This window comes from Pelmatolapia mariae, linkage group LG18 (genome assembly GCF_036321145.2).
Source record: "Pelmatolapia mariae isolate MD_Pm_ZW linkage group LG18, Pm_UMD_F_2, whole genome shotgun sequence".
NCBI classification, from domain to species: Eukaryota; Metazoa; Chordata; class Actinopteri; order Cichliformes; family Cichlidae; genus Pelmatolapia; species Pelmatolapia mariae.
In genome coordinates, this window is record NC_086243.1 from 13,675,520 (window position 1) to 13,694,391 (window position 18,872).

Genomic DNA, 18,872 nt, shown 5'->3' on the forward strand with positions numbered 1-18,872 from the left:
CTTCACTCACTATGTGTTTATACACCTCTTTGCATTTAATCATTAGTTATTATTCATCTCTGGCTCTCTTCTACAACATGTCTTTGCCCTGTCTCACTCCCATCTCCCCAGACTGGACACAATGGATATCAGTCCCCCTAAGCCTGGCTCTGCCTGAGCTGTCTTCCTGTTAAAATGTTGTTTTTCCTTCCCAGTGTCACCAAGTGCTTGCTCATGCTGATGGTGGTCTGTTGGGGTTTCTCCGTATTATTGTAGCATCTTTACCTTGTAATATAAAGTGCCAACCAGTGACTGTTGTTGTCATTTGGTGCTATATTAATAAAATTGAATTGATCCACTAAAATGACATTAGCATATAGCAGAATTTTGTGAGTAAATTAGCTACATTCAAGTAAACAAGACATAGAAGTGTCATAGAGTCATTTCAATGGTTTCCTGAGGAGTAAACCAAATGCTTCAAGATTTTTTAAACTATTATTTTAATGAATGGCATAGCTTGTAGAAGATCACATGATCCTTTCTTCCTGTTTCTCTCTCTGCTTTATTTTTTATTGATCATTTCAGCTTGACGCACTTCTCACTTCCACCCAACCCGCTGTCCAGCAAACTGTGATGTTACTGAGGCTGCCAGCAGCTAAGATGATTTACTGTATCCCCCTCTCTTTCTCTCTGCCTAGCTCACTGACTCGCTCGCAGAGTCAGAGCTTGGACCAAATGCTAATCCTGGTATTCAGATTTGAGCTGTGCTTTCTAGATGCTCCCCTTAGCAGAGAGACAAGGCTGAAGCAGCTGCGGCAGCATCAGAGGATAGGGAATTTGGGGGCAGAGGGGTGCACTGTTGTGCCTGTCTGTTTGTATCTGCTTTTAATACACACACAGCTGTCTATGCATAACACTAGAACACCTGCAAATGTTTAAGCAATACCCAGCTACACCTGTTACTGCGAACTGAAAAAGCTGAAATGTAGATTTTGCTTACTTGGAAGATCCCGGGAGAGACGTGAACGAAGACGGGGGTGCGGAGCAGTAAGACAAACTGGAAGGAGATGGATGGGAAGGGGCGAGGATACCGGTAAGGAGCTAAATAAGCAAATTGCCCTCTGGAGGTAAACAGCTAGGGTGGGTAGTGCGGGTGATGCTGATATGATTAATTGAAGTAGGACAGCCAGGGACAAAGTAGAGGACCAGCACTGCAGAGGAAACAAGGTAGAGGACAGTCCTCGGCCATATAAGGCTGAAACTATATACTCACATAGCTTCACAACTTGGTGTAGTATCAGCCGGCAGCCACTACCAGTACATTGCTTGTTCACTGAATTACAATGAAACAGAAAGAGGGAGTGTGTGTGTGTGTGTGTGTGTGTGTGTGTGTGTGTGTGTGTGTGTGTGTGTGTGTGTGTGTGTGTGTGTGTGTGTGTGTGTGTGTGTGTGTGTGTCAACAGAGCGGAAGAGAGAGGACATTATGTCACGTCAAGGTAAAAGTGCGGACACGCAGTGCGGATGGCCTCTCCCGCATTTGTACCACCTGCATGTAGAGCTGGGGAGGCAAGATGAACAGTGTAGAGCACTGTGGTGAAATCTCACCTTGCATGTAATTTTAATCTTTCTATCTCACTGTGCCATGCATAATCACTGAGGAGACAGACAGCAGTGTGTTTGTGTGTGTGCATACATAGAAAGGAAAAGAAACAGACAGAGAGGGAATGGGTGGATGCTGCTCCCAGGCTGCCAGAGGAGTGTGTCCTTGGACTGCCCTCTTCTGTGACGCACCCACCCACCCTTTCAGACACGCGCATCGAAACACGCGCGCACACTCCTAGCACCGGTTCATTTACTCTCTCTCTCTCTTTCCCTCAGACAAATACAAAACTAGGGCTTGCATGTGCATGCACACCTTCTTAGGTACCAGAGAAATTTAACTTACTGCTGTGCAATGCTGTGTGCGTGTATATACACACACACACAGAGCGGAAAGCTCTCAGACCGAGCGCAGACACCTCATCAGGGATGCAGCAGAGCCCCTGTCTGCAGAAAGAGGGAGAGAGAGAGATCTCATCTGATGTGGGATAGAATGAGGTGGAAAGGTGGTTGTCTGATTAAGGTTGAGCGTGTGTGTGTTCACATATGCGAGTGTCTGTGTGTCTGTGTGTTTGGGGTGGGGGGTGGGGGGTAGTAACTAGTGTAACTCCAGCAGTTTGGTAAAGGTTCATGCACACACACAGAACACCAACCAACAGAGACGGATGACAAATAAAAGTCCACACCCAGAGATAAGTATGCCAATGCGCTCATCTTTTTATTGCACAACAATGTATTGTCTGTTTACGAATGCTTAAACAACATTGCCACTGACTGACAGACCAGCTTATTGAGAGACACCAGGGTGTGGCTCTGTGTTCTTGGCCAGCAGAGGTGGTGGACAAGACAGCCTTTTTAGAAACAGGTTCAAATCAGCCCCATGCCCTCGCCACCAGCATCTCGGTCCGCAAGGACTGGATGCAGGCAAATATTACAAGCATGCCAAGTATCCATCTAAATCCTTTGACACTGATTTGGTAGCGCTGCAGCTTGGGCTGGGAGCTGAGTTGTCCTGGGTTGTAGACATCAACTTAGACAGAGCTGGAGTTTCAAAATACTTAAATCGTTCTGTTAAGAGCAGAAGCAGAGCACAGCCTGAGATGGTTGCAGACTGGCCTCCAGAGAGAGAGAGAACACATGCTGTGTCAGATATCTGTGCTGTCGTCTACATGGTGCTGGTAAAGTGTGTCTGGATGCCCACACTGAGCTATTCGTGCAGGCTGTGGAATGCTACTAAGTCTAGGGATGTGCTAGAGTGATTTCTTGGAGCATTACAGTGGTTTCTTTCATTTTTTTTCTTTTTTTTCCTCTTCTGTAGAACAAATGTAGTTGTGACCATTTAACACACATCTCTCTCGGCTTCATGTGGGTTTTTAAAACCCCCTAAATGGCATCATATTCTCAAGTGGGACCAACATTATAGAAGGAAAGGCACAGGAACACACACACGCACACACAAACTCAAGCACACAGAGTCCTGAAGCAGAGAGAAGGCTTAGGTAAGCTAAGCAGGCTACAGTAGCTACGACACAAAAGTTTAACTGTTAGACTAAATAAAATCATTGTACAGTAGTTTGGTACACAACAATGTCTAGATTTGAAGGTCCCACTAAGAATTGTACACAGAACTCTGCTTAGATAAGAAAAATACAAACATGCACTCTGCTATTATCTGCCAAGGTATGGTAGGTCAAGCTCATGACTGCTCATGAGTCGAATTCAGCCTAAGAGAGAGCTTTTCTTAAATGGCAAAGACTTGATCAGTGTGCAACCAGCATCAGAGTGTAAATAGCTGTGCAACAATATGTTTTAAGAACGTTGTTTCCAGCACGTGCACAGCCAACTTCTGTTACTGTATTGATATTGTGCAAGTATCTCCACAGTTTGTTTATTACTTTCTGTCGTTTTTGGCTCTTTGCAGTGAGCGGATCATCTAAGCTAACGTCTAGACTGCCGATATCCACCAGAAGCCTTTCAGAGCTCACCCTCTCACTGTAAAAAAAATGTATCTTATACAGCAGGCTGTGGTAAAAACACAACAATGTGCCCCACATCTCTGTGTATACCATATGTACAGAACATGAGAGTACAGAGTACAGCGCGCATGGTGTTGGAAGGCTCAAACCAACAAAAATGTGCAATTTTGTGTTTCCCGTATCTGGGAAAATTGTATATACTGACATTGTCATCGTAATTCAGCAATACTAGTCTTCTTCTAATGTTTTTTTTGTTTGTTTGTTTTTTACATATATTGCAAGTTGAAAATAAGAACACAGATTTGCATTTTTACAGGCACATACAAACCACAAAAATAGACTATGTGGAAACTAGATGTACTAGGCACAAGGTATATACAGTCCGTGTGCATGGGGCACATTGTAAAAACAAACTGCAAAACAACAACCGAACAAAACAGACTGATTACTCAAAGACAGTTTTACAAATAAAACAATACCCTGATTTGCTAACATGTCAACACCAAGGCATTCGGTACCCTTAACAACCGGTACAGCATGAATGAGAGGTTTGAAACTTAGAGATTCTCAATAATTGTCAGTCAGTGTCAAACATGTATGAGGGCTTTCAATCCCACTAAATAGCAAGACCCAGAAGAAGAACCATTAAACAATCACACTTTGAACCCCCTGTCATCAGGCAAATACAGCGCAACATCACACACACATACACTCACACAACATGTTGACGGTGGCTTTAAGCCAGCAGACTGAACACTTGACAGATAACTGACAGAAGTATGTGCTTGGCCAGGGCTGTATCCGCCTCATGGCCGAGGGTTCAAACAGAGCGGTACTGATCAAAGTGTCTGGGACGCCATCCTTTGAGTGGGAGTGAGTTACACACATATCCTACTGGTTGGATGCAATGAAACAGAGACGGCGCCTGATATTGCCTGAAACATTAGCTCTTTAACTCTCCTTCCATCTTACTCTCACTGACTGTGGTCTCATTCAAATAATATCAGCAGAGTCCTGATAGCAGCTTAATAGGGCAAACTCTGGTATTAGCACAAAGGATTGGGGAAGAGGACCAATTGATTGCACTGGAACAGTACTGAAGCGCACAACAGCCATTGACTCAAATGGACTTCATTCACAATCATATTGGCATTTTGGCATGTACCTTTCCCATAGGAAACAAAAAGCAATACAAAAAGAGTGTTGCTGATGAAGGAGGGTCACAGCTTTGTAACCAAGGTATGACAAACAATGAGGTTTAGTGCATGTTATCAATTAAACAGATGAGAGAACATGTGGCTGCTCTACAGTAACAATGAGCCAGGATTTACAAGCCATATAATGAAGCCCTTGGATAAAAACAATCACCTACGCCTTGTTTCAAACAGCTCGCAGGATAAGTGATCACAACCAAACGGGCAGAGTGTTACACTAATAACAATCTCAGGGTTACGACTTCAGTAGATCCTCCATATTTATCTGAGCCAATCAGATTTCAAGGGGAACCTTCCAGCACGGTTAAATCAACAAGTGGATGATGGGAGGATAGACAAGTCTACATAAATCAATGGAAAGCCACGCTGCGGCAATCAATACATCTCTCTGGAAAGGTAGCAAACCTGAGTGAAATGTCCATCGCATCGATTTTACAATTAGACTCTGTCGATGTTCAGAGCTGAAAAAGGTGGACATGGTATTTGTTTAACACAATGAATCAGCTGCCTATTTTCTAGCCCAATTGGATTCACTTTCCTTCCTTACAGTTTAACCAGATAATGGATCCGAGAGAAGTACTGCAACCATTTTAAGAGAATAGAGCATCGATTTTTCATTTTGATTACAAGGTCGTAGTGCAACACAAGGTGCTTAATTGGACGTCCTCAGTGCTCACTTTGGACCAAGGAGATCAAAGTTGTTACGACTCACTCTTGTTCACGCCCACTTCAGTAAATAAACTAATAGAAAGAAGAAGAAGAAGAGAGATCCTCTTGTGGTAGATCTGGTACAGGTTAAATATAGCAATGTTCAACCCAGAGAAGCATCATTAAACCATAAAAAAAAGATCACACGGACACTCAGCAACACATACAATGCCCACAACCGCCCCTTGCATCATAAAAGCCTCTTTAAATCACTGTCCCTTTATTTACATGGCAGTTTATATCTGATTAGCTGTCTTCCTTCTCGTATGGCGTACATTCAGCAAGAGAAGTATTTCAGGTTCAACAGGATCAGAGTATTTTGAGTAAATATAACCAGCTATCCAAGCCTCAACCCTAAATGTTGAGACATTCATGGGAGTTTTGGGTGAAATGGGACACATAAAGACTTTGATATAGAGCAAGTACGTTTTTTTTTCTCTTTTTTTTTTCTTGTCTTTTTCTTTACATGTGAGGCATTTTATGCCCCCATATTGCCTACCCTCAACCCCCATTTATCTCACAATTGAACATCAGAGAGAATTAGTTTAGCTAAACTGATTTTTTTTTTCTTCTTTTTAAGGTTCTGACCCGCTGAACTCAAAGCGTGGATTCTTCCTGTGACATGAAACCAGAATTAAACAGTTTGTTCCTCTCAAGTGTTAACAAAACAAAACAAAATAAGAATTACACTACAAGTCCTTTCATTCTCTCAAGCATTTTTGGTTAAGGTAACAACATGGTCACTGGATTACAATACCTCAAGTGAAGCCACAATAGCTGCTGGATTCTTTAAGATTTCACATTAAAAACAAAACAATATGAAAAAGAAAGAAGTTCACTTTCCTGTACAGCATATGTATAGATATTTATATTCATATATATTTATATATATAGGCGGGGTAGAGTATTGCAGAATTATATTGCATGTGTTAATCAATAAACCTAGACAGAAACAAGCAAGTATACAGTATGGGTTGTTCACAAATGTTTCCTTCGAGTAAAGCTCAGATATTTTAACCACCTTTGCCTTCAGGGTTACAATCAGCCACCCACCAAACCGGCTTTGGTGGGTGGCTGATTGTAACCCGACCGGCTTCAGAGGTGTTTCACGAAAGCAGGTCAGCACCACCATCGGCATGTCAAACCAACCGTGCAGTGTAGAGTGTGAGTCCATTCTCTGAAAGTAGAACCAAAACATATCAACAAACTCACGCACACACACTTACACCCACATGTATACATACACACAAACCAAATATATGGCTTCTAATGTTGAATCAAGGCAGTTAAATAAATGGCATTTTCTTCGATGTTTCTTTTTTTTTCTTTTTTCTTTTTTTTTCTTTTTTTAGTTGATACAGACACAACCAGACTTGGTGTTCAAGCTCAACTTTGGTTTGGGTAGATACGATGAATATAATATCCTTCCGTACTTTTTTCATCAACTATTTACACATCGATGTAAGATCGACCAGCGGTCTAAAACACTATTTCCATTACTATTTGAAACAATATGAAGAGCAATGTGTTCTTTTGCTACGACAGCTTATACAGAAAAGTTACACTCAAAACACTTTTGGACGCTTAAAATGTCATTGTCATTTGACCTCAAGTCCCTGATTTTCAGTTTAAGTCCAGCTCCTGCTAGATTGCATTGCATGGATTCTACACAGTATGCAATAGTTACATCAATCATACTTTTCTTCATATCTTTACAGAAAAGACAGCGATATACAGTAGGTGTTTGGAAGCAGAGTGAAAGGGGTGATACTAAGACTAAAGGTGCTGGCACAGTAGACTAGACCAGTTCAACCTTAAGTTATACTAGCTTAATTGTATAGACTCCTCCTAGCCAAAGTGTCTCAAGACTTTGAGTAGCTCTTTTCCTTCTGCTGGCACCAGCACACAGTGCATCCAGGTCCAATAACTGGTGGCGCTGGCGGTAGCTGATTGGTCATTCAGCAAGCTGACAGATCAGCCGGACTGACCTAAACCGAATGGATTCTCCTACAAAAAAGGCCTCTTTCTCGAACTGTACCAGGGTCACAAGTTGGAAGACAGCCGGGATCTGGCAGAGTCTAGCTCTGGAAGGCTGACAATTGAATCTTTCTTGGGAGCTCCAGAGTCTGGAGGTCCTGATCCAGCAGCTGCTGCTACTGCCCCCATTCCAGCAGGTCCAGTGGGAGGAGGTGTGGAGGCAAATGCCACCCTCTGTTGGGCTCCCGATGATCTCCCCACCCCTGAGGGCCCTGGCATGCTGGAGTGAGGGGGCTGCGGAGGTCCAATGGAGGTGTTGGAGGTGCGAGTGGAGGGTGGGGGGCTAGGGGCTGCAGAGGCAGCTTGCGGTGTTATTTCCTGGGGGAGTGAAGGCTGGGAGGCCGACAGGGCACGAGTGTCCTGACTCAAGCTCCCCATATGCAGGGAGTGGGTGCTCTTGTGTGAGGCAGGCCTCTGCTGGGTCTGTGTGGGGCTTGGTGCATGATGCTGTACTAGGGACAGCTGGGACCCAGAGGGTCCCACGCTTGCCATGTGCTGGAAAGTCCGTCCTGAAGCTGCAAGCGGACTTTGGACTGGGGGACTCGAAATTGCCGATCCAAATGCCCCTCCGAGCGTCAGAGGGGGCTGAGACTGCAGAGGAGACATGGAGACTGGACTGGAGAGGTTCTGCATCACCTGAAACCTTCGCACCATGCGTGGAGACTGCAGAGTCCCTGGACCCACCAAAGGACTTGCCATCTGAGGGCAAAAGCTCATGGCCACAGCTTGCTGGAGGGTGGCGATAGCAGAGCCCGTCTGCTGCTGACCCGGAGGGGCAAAGATGCCGCCAAGCGAAGGGGTCATAGACATGGCCCGTGGCCGCTGCAGGTCTACTAATTTTACCATCTCACGGTCATACTTGACGATCTCCTGAATCATCTCATTCTCCCGGTTGTTGAAGACACCAGAGTTGAGATCATGCTGCACCTTGTGCATCAGGATGGAGTTCTTTTTACCTGCAGAGAGAAATAAAAGCACAGGCTAATTACTAAAGATAAAAAAGGCAGAAGCAGTAAAGAGAGAGGAAAGGACAAGGAGTACATAAAGGTGAATAATGCATAAATACATGGAAACAGGAGGACGTATAACGAAAGAACAATGCGATTTAGATATAGCATGCGATGCCCTTCAAATCAGGTACATCCTCTAGCAGAACAAACCCTCAGGAAATATACGTGTCACCCTGTACTTTTATCTATTGTTACAGTATCCTATGTCATTCTGAGCAAAGAGCACAGCTCATTGTACTGCTTCTTTTAATATTCGGGAAACATTTTCTTTTGTGTTTTTTGCTCACGGCTTCATTTTCTTTCATTAAAAAGAAAAGACAGCAGAAACACTTAGCAGCTGATGTTTTAGAGATTTACATAATTTCATGCCCAATATATTATATGATAATACATTATGATACATATGAAAATGATCTAAATCATTTTTTACCTATGCGGTCTAGACGATCAATGGCAACAGTCTCAAAGGCTCTTCTCATCATGGGGTATTCTTCCAGCACTTCATTGAAGTGGTCAACAGACAGAGAGTAAAGTCGACAGTAAGTCTCCGCTCGCACGCTGGCTGTTCGCCGACCCCTTGTCAGTAAGCAGATCTCTGAAACGGGGAAACAGAAAATGCCACCGCTTACAAAAAGGTTAAAAAAACAATGGCACCATAAAAAAAATATCTTACCTCCAAAATAAGAGCCATCAGAGAGTTTCATTGCAAGCGTTCCCTTGGTGATGACGCTGCAGACTCCATGCTGGATAAAATACATTTTCTTGCCAATAGTGCCCTCCCGAATGATGTAATCTTGTGGCTGGAATACCTCAAAACGTAGCTTAGTCAACATGGCGGTCACAAAGTTTGGCTCTGCGTTGGCAAACAGCGGCATCGACGCCACCAGCTTGCGACAGTTGAAGTTCACAATTTCCTAAGACAAGACGCAAAGAAGAACAGTAAAAATGTGCACAGTAAAGACTTTTTAATATAATATATATTTCATATAATAATGGGAATAATGTGCATTATTGTCTCACTTCTCTCAGGGGCTCACTGAGTTCTCCCAGGATGCTCTCCTCATCGAACATCTTGCCCTGGTATCTGTGCTCGTAGTAATCGTGGATTTTTTGTCGGAAGTCAGCAGGCAGCTTGTGGAAGGACATGTACTGCTCCACTTGTTTGTACTAAGAGAGAGTGGGATGAAGAGAGATGATTTTTACTTGCTGTTAATGCAAATAAAAACAGCAGAAAGAAAAAGGTTTTATTGACCTTGAGGCGAGCGATTGCATTTAAAAACCACAACAGTAATGGGGCTGGCAAATTAGTTTTAGCAAGTGTGCATCGTATTGCTTTTCTAGTGTTACACTGTTCAATTGTTCAACTATTATTATACATGTTTCTTAATGCCAAAAATACAGAAAGCAGCAATTAATTGAGCCATTAAAAATGTTTTTATATCTATTTCTCATCACAGACCTGTTCAAACACTGAAAAACATCAGCGCAACATGTTTTTTTCAGTTCAGATTCAGTAAATCCCAAATATATCAACCTGCTTCTCTAAAACTCACTGAAACACCAGCAGTGTGTATCAACCTGCCACTGATAATAGCCCCCAAAATGCACATTCACACCTGTTTGAGAAACAAGCTAAAAACTGCGAAACCTTGCAGTGCTCACTTGTTTCTGGACTTTATTATTTACTACTTCCAGTTAGGCAGGTGCACAAAGACCACATTAAATTTTGTTCAAGATCCAAGTTTGTCAACAGGCAACTGCTTGAGGCATTTTAGTGGCCAGAGAGGGCTGACAAACTTTACGTCCTTAAAGAACTGCTCAATAATTTGCAGTTATAGCTCAGTACGAAAGCTCCCGACAGGTGATCCGCTCAAAACGATCTGCAAACAGCTGTTTCTGTCCAGTGTGGGCATTTCATTTTATTTTTGTTGCATTTTCTTGTGGCCTTCTAGTTTACTAGAGCAATAGCATGAACTGATCATTTTCATTTCTATTACTTCATTACTTTCTCAGTCTCTGGATGAATTTTAGCCCACTTCAGCTCAGTGAGGTTTGTGGGCACTCGTTTATCCACAGCCCTCTTAAGGATAATAAAAGCCCAGGTCATCACCTCTCCACCACCGTGCTTGACTGTTGGTATGAGGTATTTGTGCTGATTTGCTGTGTTTGGTTTTGTCCAAATGCTGCTGTGCATTAGGGACAAACATCCCCACTTGTGGTTTGTTCAGATGCAGCTTTGGAAAACTAAGCTGTTCTTTTAAGACAGGATAGTCTTTCTTTCTAATTGTGCTGTCACAAACGTTTAACATGCTGACTGAGGCCTGTAGAGTCTGAGATGTAGCTCTTGAGTATTTTGCAGTTCCTTTGAACATTGCACCATCTGACCTCGGGGTGAAACTGTTCTGATCTCCTGGTAAGATTATGTCATTGTGCTAACACACACCTGAATGCTTCAGACCAGCAAATAGCCAAAACCTCTGCTTTCATACAGGTACTCAGACTTGCTGATGATCAGTTAATCAAGTAAATTTGATTAACAGCATCTGGCAGCTACTTACCCTCCTAATTCCTAAGAATCAGTAACCTGTCCTTAGTGTGAAAACTTGTTCACAACTGCATTTCATTCATAAATAAATACATCTAGGAGGAAGGAACTGGCTCAGGGCTCTAGTAAAAGACAGAGTTAGAAAGTAATAAATGTTTCTAGTGAACAGGATTTTGATGATAATAAAAACCTAGAATACAACTACACTCAAAGTTTAAAATAAACTAAGACAAAGGGCAAAATAAGCAAACATCATGCTATGATTAGGCAATGTCACCTATGAATTTTAGAAAAGGCCAAAATTCACCTGTAGCATTTTACTGCCCCACTCGCATTTAGCATTTATAGAATATTTCTCATGCCTCTTCCTCTTACAAATAATTTTTATCTGCTTCAGAATCTCTTAAGCTTCTTAGAAGTCCTCTATGCTCCTACTAGTGTGTCACCCCACTTCTCCCTCTCATGGACTAAAATGCTTTACTGAATATTTATCTTTTCTAGGAATTTTGCCTTAACTTTAAATGGAAATTCTTAAAAACTCGTTTAATTCTACTAATTTTTCAAGAACTTTTCAATAGAAGCATCACTTTGTGCTAGAAAGGTTTATAAATCTCTACACATCAGTGTCTGTGCAAAAGTCTGTCAAGTGTCGTCAAACATATTCAAACCATGCAGCTGAAATGAACACACCAAGCAGTTAATCAATGCCAAATCAATAAAAAAGTGAAAGGTTCCCTTCAACATAGCTGCAAGTCAAACAAGCAGCTTCTGTTGTTTAGATATGCTAATTTCAGTCCTTCCAAAGTGATCACAGAGAAACTAGAAACAACGTGGCTGGGCTGCAGAGAGAGGAGTGATAGATGTGGCAGTAAACAGAGCAGACAGTGAACTGTTGGTTGAAAAAGATTTCTCCTTGTACTCTGCTGTCAGCCTCTGTGCACTTCAACCCAGCTCAATTGGAAAGCTTAAGACCACAACTCAACTCAGCCTATAAAGCTGTCCAAACCACAATTTTGAGAGGTCAGCACGCTGGCAGCTGCTGTGTACTCACAACGTTCAGGGGCTGAGGAAGTCATCATCCATACCACCCCAATCCCAGCACTCCTTAAACTCTGCTGTGCGGTGGATAAAGCCACACACTGTAAGTATCGAGTAACGTCCCCTGAAAAGGTTTGCTCACGAGACCACCACCCCCCACTCCCCCACCCAAAAAAACCTGAAAGGCTTGTGGCTAACTTCTTCCACAGACAACAGTATGTCAGATGTTGTGTGTCCTGCCAGAGGCCCCGAGCAAAACAATGAGTGCCACCTGCTCAAACACTGTTGCAAGCTCTGAATCCTCCAGTGCAGCGTATAAACTCCTTAACTGAAAATTGTTTGCTGTCAGGAACAGACGGCCTGGCTCTCTGTTTGCAGAAGAAAATTACAGTTAGCAAACAATGATTTTAAGATGTACACAACTGAATGCATGTGTACTGTACTAGAAGAATTATTGTCTCAGATCCAAGCTGCACAATGGAACGAAAGCTTCCCTTTTTTCATTTCCAGGCTTTATGACAGCAGTACTATGACTGTGAACATCCTGGTCACACTAGTACGCTAATAAGAGACGAACGACAAACAAGAAACCAAACAGACCCCACCGATGAGTACCATTTCACTCTACTAGGGTCACATTGCTTAAACACGGAGCTTTATTTCTGTTAAGACTTGTTTTGAATTATCTCCCTTGCTATTGGCTGAATATTTTACATTATTCATGTAATGTGAATGAAACTCTCAGGGGGAAAACAGTGGACAGCAGGGGACGATCTCAGAGCTAATAAACTGAGCAGATATGCCCGTATTATTAAAACTGAATAATAAATAATGATGTGCATACACTGACACCACAGTGCAGAAGTAAATGCAACATTTTTGCTTTTTTCCCTTTTCTGGGACATTTTTTCCTCTTACACAGTCACACTGACACACTCTTTATCTGTTCAACTGCTCATTAAAGCAAATATCTCTTAAGCCAGTCACATGGCAGCAACTCAGCAGAGACATGGTCAAGATGACCTTGACTGAGCATCAGATCAGAGCATCAGATTGAGGTACGAAACTGTTTTAAGTCACTTGAACGTGATATGGTTGTTGGTGCCAGATGGGCTGCTCAGAGTATGTAAGAGACTGTGTGATGCCATCATGTCAATATGGACCAAAATCTTTAAGGAATTTTCAACATATTATTGAAGAAATATGCAAAAGGAGCTGCATTAGCTACTGCTAATGTAGTTCTCAGTGAGTGTATAGTGATGCAACATTCAGGATTATACCACAAGTGTGAGCAGTCAGTGAAGTGAGCATACAATACTGTGAAAAAAGTCTTAAGCAACCCCTCATTTACAGCAATTTATTGAAACATGCAAACATACCTGGAAATACAGCATATAACACAAAATCAGAGTTTGTACAGTTCTAACAAGGTCAGTATTTAGCATGACCACCTTTATTCTTAAACACAGCCTAAACTGTCTCTGGCTTTTTTCTTGTTATTTCTTTAAGTGGTCTTCAGGAATAGTTCTCCAGGCCCTGGGGAGGTCGATCCATGAATGATAGTGTTTCATTGTGTGTTTTTCTACCTGGGTATGGTTTTAAAGCACTGGCAGTGTGTCCATGATCATCACCATACTAGAAAATGAAGCCACTGTCCGTCTGATGGTACTTTTCCGTGTTCATAATTCCATCATTCTTTAGAGGATCCCTGAAACCACCGGCTGAAAGACAGACCCAAATCATGCCAGGGCCTCTGCAGTGCTTTACAGATGGCCATAGACACTCACTGTTGAATCTCTGTCCTGACCTCTTCTGTGAATATTGGTGACCCATTCACTCTTCGTATATTAGAACTAGAGAAAGGGGATTTAATTTGACTCTTTGCTTGCTGTCTGTTATCTGTAGACACAACAGTGGTTCGTCCCTTGTGTCAGGTGCCTTTTTTTATGTTTGAACAATTCACTGGTTGGTGTTAAATGGCTTAAAGAAAAAAAGATTGCTTTTAAAAGGTAAAAGAACTGGACTGAAAAAGCAGACAATGTCCAAAGATGGCCAATGACCAGTGTCCTTCAGAAATCCTGGAAAGCTATTGCTCAAAAATTACAGGAATACCTGGCTCCTTGGGAACAAAATATTAAGAAATAGGTGGTGCCTCAAGACTTTTGCACAGTATTGTAAACCTTGTCCAGATGAGACGGTGCCATGGGCTTGAATCTGCTGAAAACAGTTTTGGTCTTTGGGTATGCTTTGCCAGCAAAACAGCCGTAAACTCCTCTATTTCCCTGTACACTCTGGAGAAGAAGAATGTGTAAATATTTTAAGATTGGCCTCTCTGATGAGTAACTCGTGACAAAAAGCACAAAAGTCTAAAAACGGAATACGAAATTTGACTGTAAGAATTTTCTATGTACTTTCAGTACCTGCTATATTTCAAATGCATGGAGGCAAAACAATGAAACTGTGTTCTGTGTAGGTTTAATATCACCCCTCCAGATTCACACTACACAACTATTGTTCCTGCAGAGAGGAAATGGTAATGCAGTGAATGCAGATTGTTCTGTAGTGAAAATGTACTGTCACCGTGCCCAGAAAAAGCAATGCGTGCTTCTGACTGATAGCGTCATCCTCAGAGCTTCCTTGAGGAAAACAAAAATAAACATAAATAAACCTAACATGCAACAACTGAATTATTCAGCATGCACATAAAGAAAAGTCTCCTGGGCTGGTGCAGCTCCACAGCTCTTCTGACGGAGTTACGCAACACAAAGTCTCACCTGCATGAGTGAATCTGCTTCCTGACATCTGCAGATGGAGGGCAGCCTGAAGAAATGACCCCGTGTCACAACTCTTTACCCGGAGTGTCCATGCCAACACTGCGCTCTTGGTGAGCAGCCCACACAATAGGAAATGCTGATTGTGTGAAAAGAGTAGGTGTCGAGGGGGGGTGGCAGTGAGGGTAAACCTCACAGAGGGAGAGGTGCAGCGACCGTGTGCGGTTACGCATGAAGCTCAGTCCCGCAGCTTGAGTCGGATAAGGCTGAACGAATAAGGCAGCTAAAGCTTATCTGATTGAACTGAGATGGTGGCATTTAATGACTTGGCTTTGAGTGCCATGTCATAGTGCGGCGTATCGATCATCGCCGGGCAAACGTCAAATCTCTCCAGTGTCATGAAGGAGAGAAAACAAGCGTCTGACCAGTGCGTCACAGCGCCCACAGGGGACTGACAAACACCCAAATGAGAGTGAAAATGACATCCATTTTCTGTGTCACTTTGATGATGCGGCAGCAAACCGCTCCACTGACATTTTGTCATCTAAACCGCTGTTTGGGATCTATTTGCTTTTCGTGATTTGTTATTCGGAAAGACATTTAGGGAGCGCTTTGTCTGTGATTACATTTTCCCGCTTTCAAACCCATGAACTACTGAGCCAGCATCAGGTTTTTACTCCTTTCTCTCCCTTTCGCTTGAGTCCCCTCCTCTCATTCATCCAAAAACTCTCCATCCTAATTCGGGTTCATCCCGAACAGACATGTGGATGTATAATACATTCACTCCATCCCCGGCTAAATCACCTCATTACATTATGAAGCACATTCACCAAAGAGAAGGAAATCAGATAACAGTAAGTAAGAACTTGACTTCTCTGTCTTCAATTCAGAGATGTGTACAGAGGGAGGAAAAACACACTGTGGGGTCTCACACAGAACACAGTCTCATTAAATGAAACGGAGCTTCTGAAGAAATACAGGAAATCATATAATTCAGTCAAAGGCAGAGACAGCCAAAGGAAACGGGGTGATAAGGCTTGACTCAATAGAAACTTTTATTTAAAAACCAGTAATGTCCAATAATGAATACCATCAGATACAGCTAAAAAAAAGATGGTTTTTGTTGTAAATGTGAGTGCAGGAATCTCTTCACAAAGCCCGCCTGCCTCTGGGTAATTGGGGGATGACTAAAATTGTAGAAAAGAGTTTTTGGTACCCTAGATGAGGGAAGGGAGGTTAGTGGTGGTGGAGCACTGTTGTGTGTTTTCTGTCTCACTGACTCAGATCAGCCTCTACAATGATTACAAAGGAGAGATGATTAGTTCACGTAAAACCCCTTTTTAGTGTTATAAGTAAAAAAGAGTGTATCTAGTATATATAAATATAAAATCCAGTCTGATCTTTAAAGATTCTTCACCTCTACAGAGACTCACTTATTCCTGCAACTAGAAACAACTTTATTAACAAGCCACACTTAGTAAAGTGTGGCTTATACTGACACAAGTATAAGGGGAAAAAAATAAAAGCTTGAGACATGTTAATCACAGGTCATGTCTACAAATTCCTTGTGCTGCATTCATACAGACCTTGACCCACTTTTCTTTACAACATTGCTTGAGTTCACTGAAGTTTTGGGGCATTCATTTATGCACAGCTCTCTCAAGGTCCCACCACAGCATTTCAGTCATGTTGAAGTCTGGACTTTGACTGGACTTGATTCTTTTCTTTTTTAACCATTATGTTGCAGATTTGCTGCTGTGCTTGGGATCATTATCCTGTTGCATGATCCAATTTCAGCCAAGCTTTTGCTGTTAGACAGACTGCCTCACATTTGACTCTAGAATACTTTAGTATACACGGGAGTTCATGATCCACTCAGCGACTGCAAGGTGCACATGTCCAAAGCCAACAACAAGAAGATACAACTTTGCAAACCTAAGCCATGCTGCCATGTTTATATTAGAGAGAAGAAGCTTTATCCTGGTGACTTTTGAACAAGCCATCCTTGTTCAGTCTTTTTCTAATTGTACTGACAACTTTAACATTTAATATGCTAACTAAGGCCTGACCTCGCTGAAGAATGATGGACTTCAGATTGTTTATAAATGGCCTTATATCCCTTCCCAGATTGACAAAGCAACACTTGCTTCTCCAAGATCATTGTTGATGTCTTTTCTCCTTGGCATTGTGATAACAGTCATCTGAATGCTCCTGCAAACTCCCCAAACCTCACACTTTCCAACAATCAATTCATCAACTGCAGTTGATCAACAGTACATGGCTGCTTTCTACCCTCTTGGTTCCTATGTAACCAGTAAGGGTGTACTTCATCTTTCACACACTGCTTCTTCATTTTGTTTTTGTTTTTGTTAAATAAATAATGACAGGGTGTAATATGTGTTGTTTTGTAATTCATCTCAGACTGTATTTACCTCATTTTAAGATCTGTTGTGGACCAGATTACTTTCATTATGTCCCAATACCCAAAACCTTAGAATTGAAGACGGTCTACTTTCTTTTTACCATGATTATACACCTCATACAGCGCTACACAAAACTCTCAGAACCACAAAGTCAGAATCACAAAATGCTGCACCTAAGACATGATTTCCAGATGTCCAAATGAGCAGTTATGCATGTTTTTGGTATGTCATTGTAGAGCTATAGCAATATGACATACAGCATATTCGCTGAGCTAGGAATCACAGAACAGTGCAGTTATATGGCAGCCCAAATCAACGGTCAAATCTAGAATCTAGAATCCCTGAATTCATCATTTTTATCATTTTCATTGTTTTCATTGGTGTATCAGATTTGAATCTGCAAAAAAGAGGCACAAGTAGAACTGCTGTTCTTTCTATGTCCCTCTGCTATGTGTCACTGTGCACTGTTACTATGTATAACTAACACAAAGGTCTCTGCACCAAAGCCACCAAGCCAAATTCTCGCTAAATTTAACCTGCATGAATTGTGACTCTGACATTTCTTCTGGGTTGAAATGGAAACCTTCACACAACGCTAGCTCAATCCACACTGGGGCTGTAACAGACTGCCAGCAGACGTGTTTTGCTAACACTCTCCAAAATGATAAAAATGTCACTCACAGTCCTATCTGGAAGCATTGCAAATTCACCCGGCACCATCAGCATCAGCCTCACTGGCATGCATGGCACTTTTCTGCTCTCTGAGTTGTTTTTTTTTTTTTCTTTAATAAACATGCCTGCAGCTCAAATACTAATCCTCACAGAGCAGCAGAAAAAAAATATGACAACTGGTCAGAAAAAAAGGTTTTTAAGGGAAATGCACTTCTTGGCCTCAGCAGAAAAACTGTATATTCTGGGACAGGGTGAGGACGTATTAGAAAATGTCTAAATCTGAAAGAATAAACATAAAGAGCACAGCATTATGAAAAAACTTCTAATGTCAAGGCATGTAGGTTTCGTACTCCTCACTTCATGCTTAAACTGGATAACATACAGGCTGGTTTAGGATTAGACAACTCATCACAGCTCTTAAATTTTTAAAGTTTTAGTTTGCTGAGTTCATCCTGCTTGTGGTGCAAATTCGACAAGATTTTTAAAACTGGGGGAAAACTTAAACTTTCAACCTTCTGCGAGAGGAAGACAAGGCTGAATATACTGCATGTGTCTTTATTTGGACAGTTTGCACATCTGGGTGACTTGTTCCTCAGACAGAAAACACAAAGGACCTTCCTCTCGCCGTGTAACTCCCATCATCCTGGGCAAACTGTGACGACAAGAGCTTCAGTCAGCACTCTGCTGGCTGAATCGTTTTCTTCTAAACCGTTTATTGGACATGATTTATACTCAAGTGTCCTGCCACATGGCAAAAAAACTCTTTGGGGAGAGCCGCACAATGCTAGCCAGACACCAAACTGACAAAAAAAAAGAGAAAAACTCCAAACAATGTGAAATACACAGCATTCAAATATCTTGCAGTGCACCAGGACTGTCTCTCCCACAGGTTTACCCTCC

General features: G+C 42.1%; 1 protein-coding gene across 2 annotated transcripts in view; it reads right to left on the reverse strand.

Moving 5' to 3' along the window:
• Positions 1-2,282: 2,282 nt before the first annotated feature.
• LOC134616592 (potassium/sodium hyperpolarization-activated cyclic nucleotide-gated channel 2-like) overlaps positions 2,283-18,872 on the reverse strand; it is a 35,551-nt gene continuing 18,961 nt past the window's right edge. Inside the window, exons 5-8 of one of the 2 annotated variants that reach the window (XM_063461475.1) lie at positions 9,544-9,690; positions 9,197-9,437; positions 8,954-9,118; positions 2,283-8,469 (exon numbers count right to left, since the gene is read on the reverse strand). In XM_063461475.1, the coding sequence (XP_063317545.1) occupies positions 7,520-8,469; positions 8,954-9,118; positions 9,197-9,437; positions 9,544-9,690 (1,503 nt within the window). In that variant the 3' untranslated portion in view covers positions 2,283-7,519. Of the gene's footprint in view, positions 8,470-8,953; positions 9,438-9,543; positions 9,691-18,872 lie in introns of both variants that reach the window. The other variant, XM_063461474.1, reaches the window with a different exon arrangement.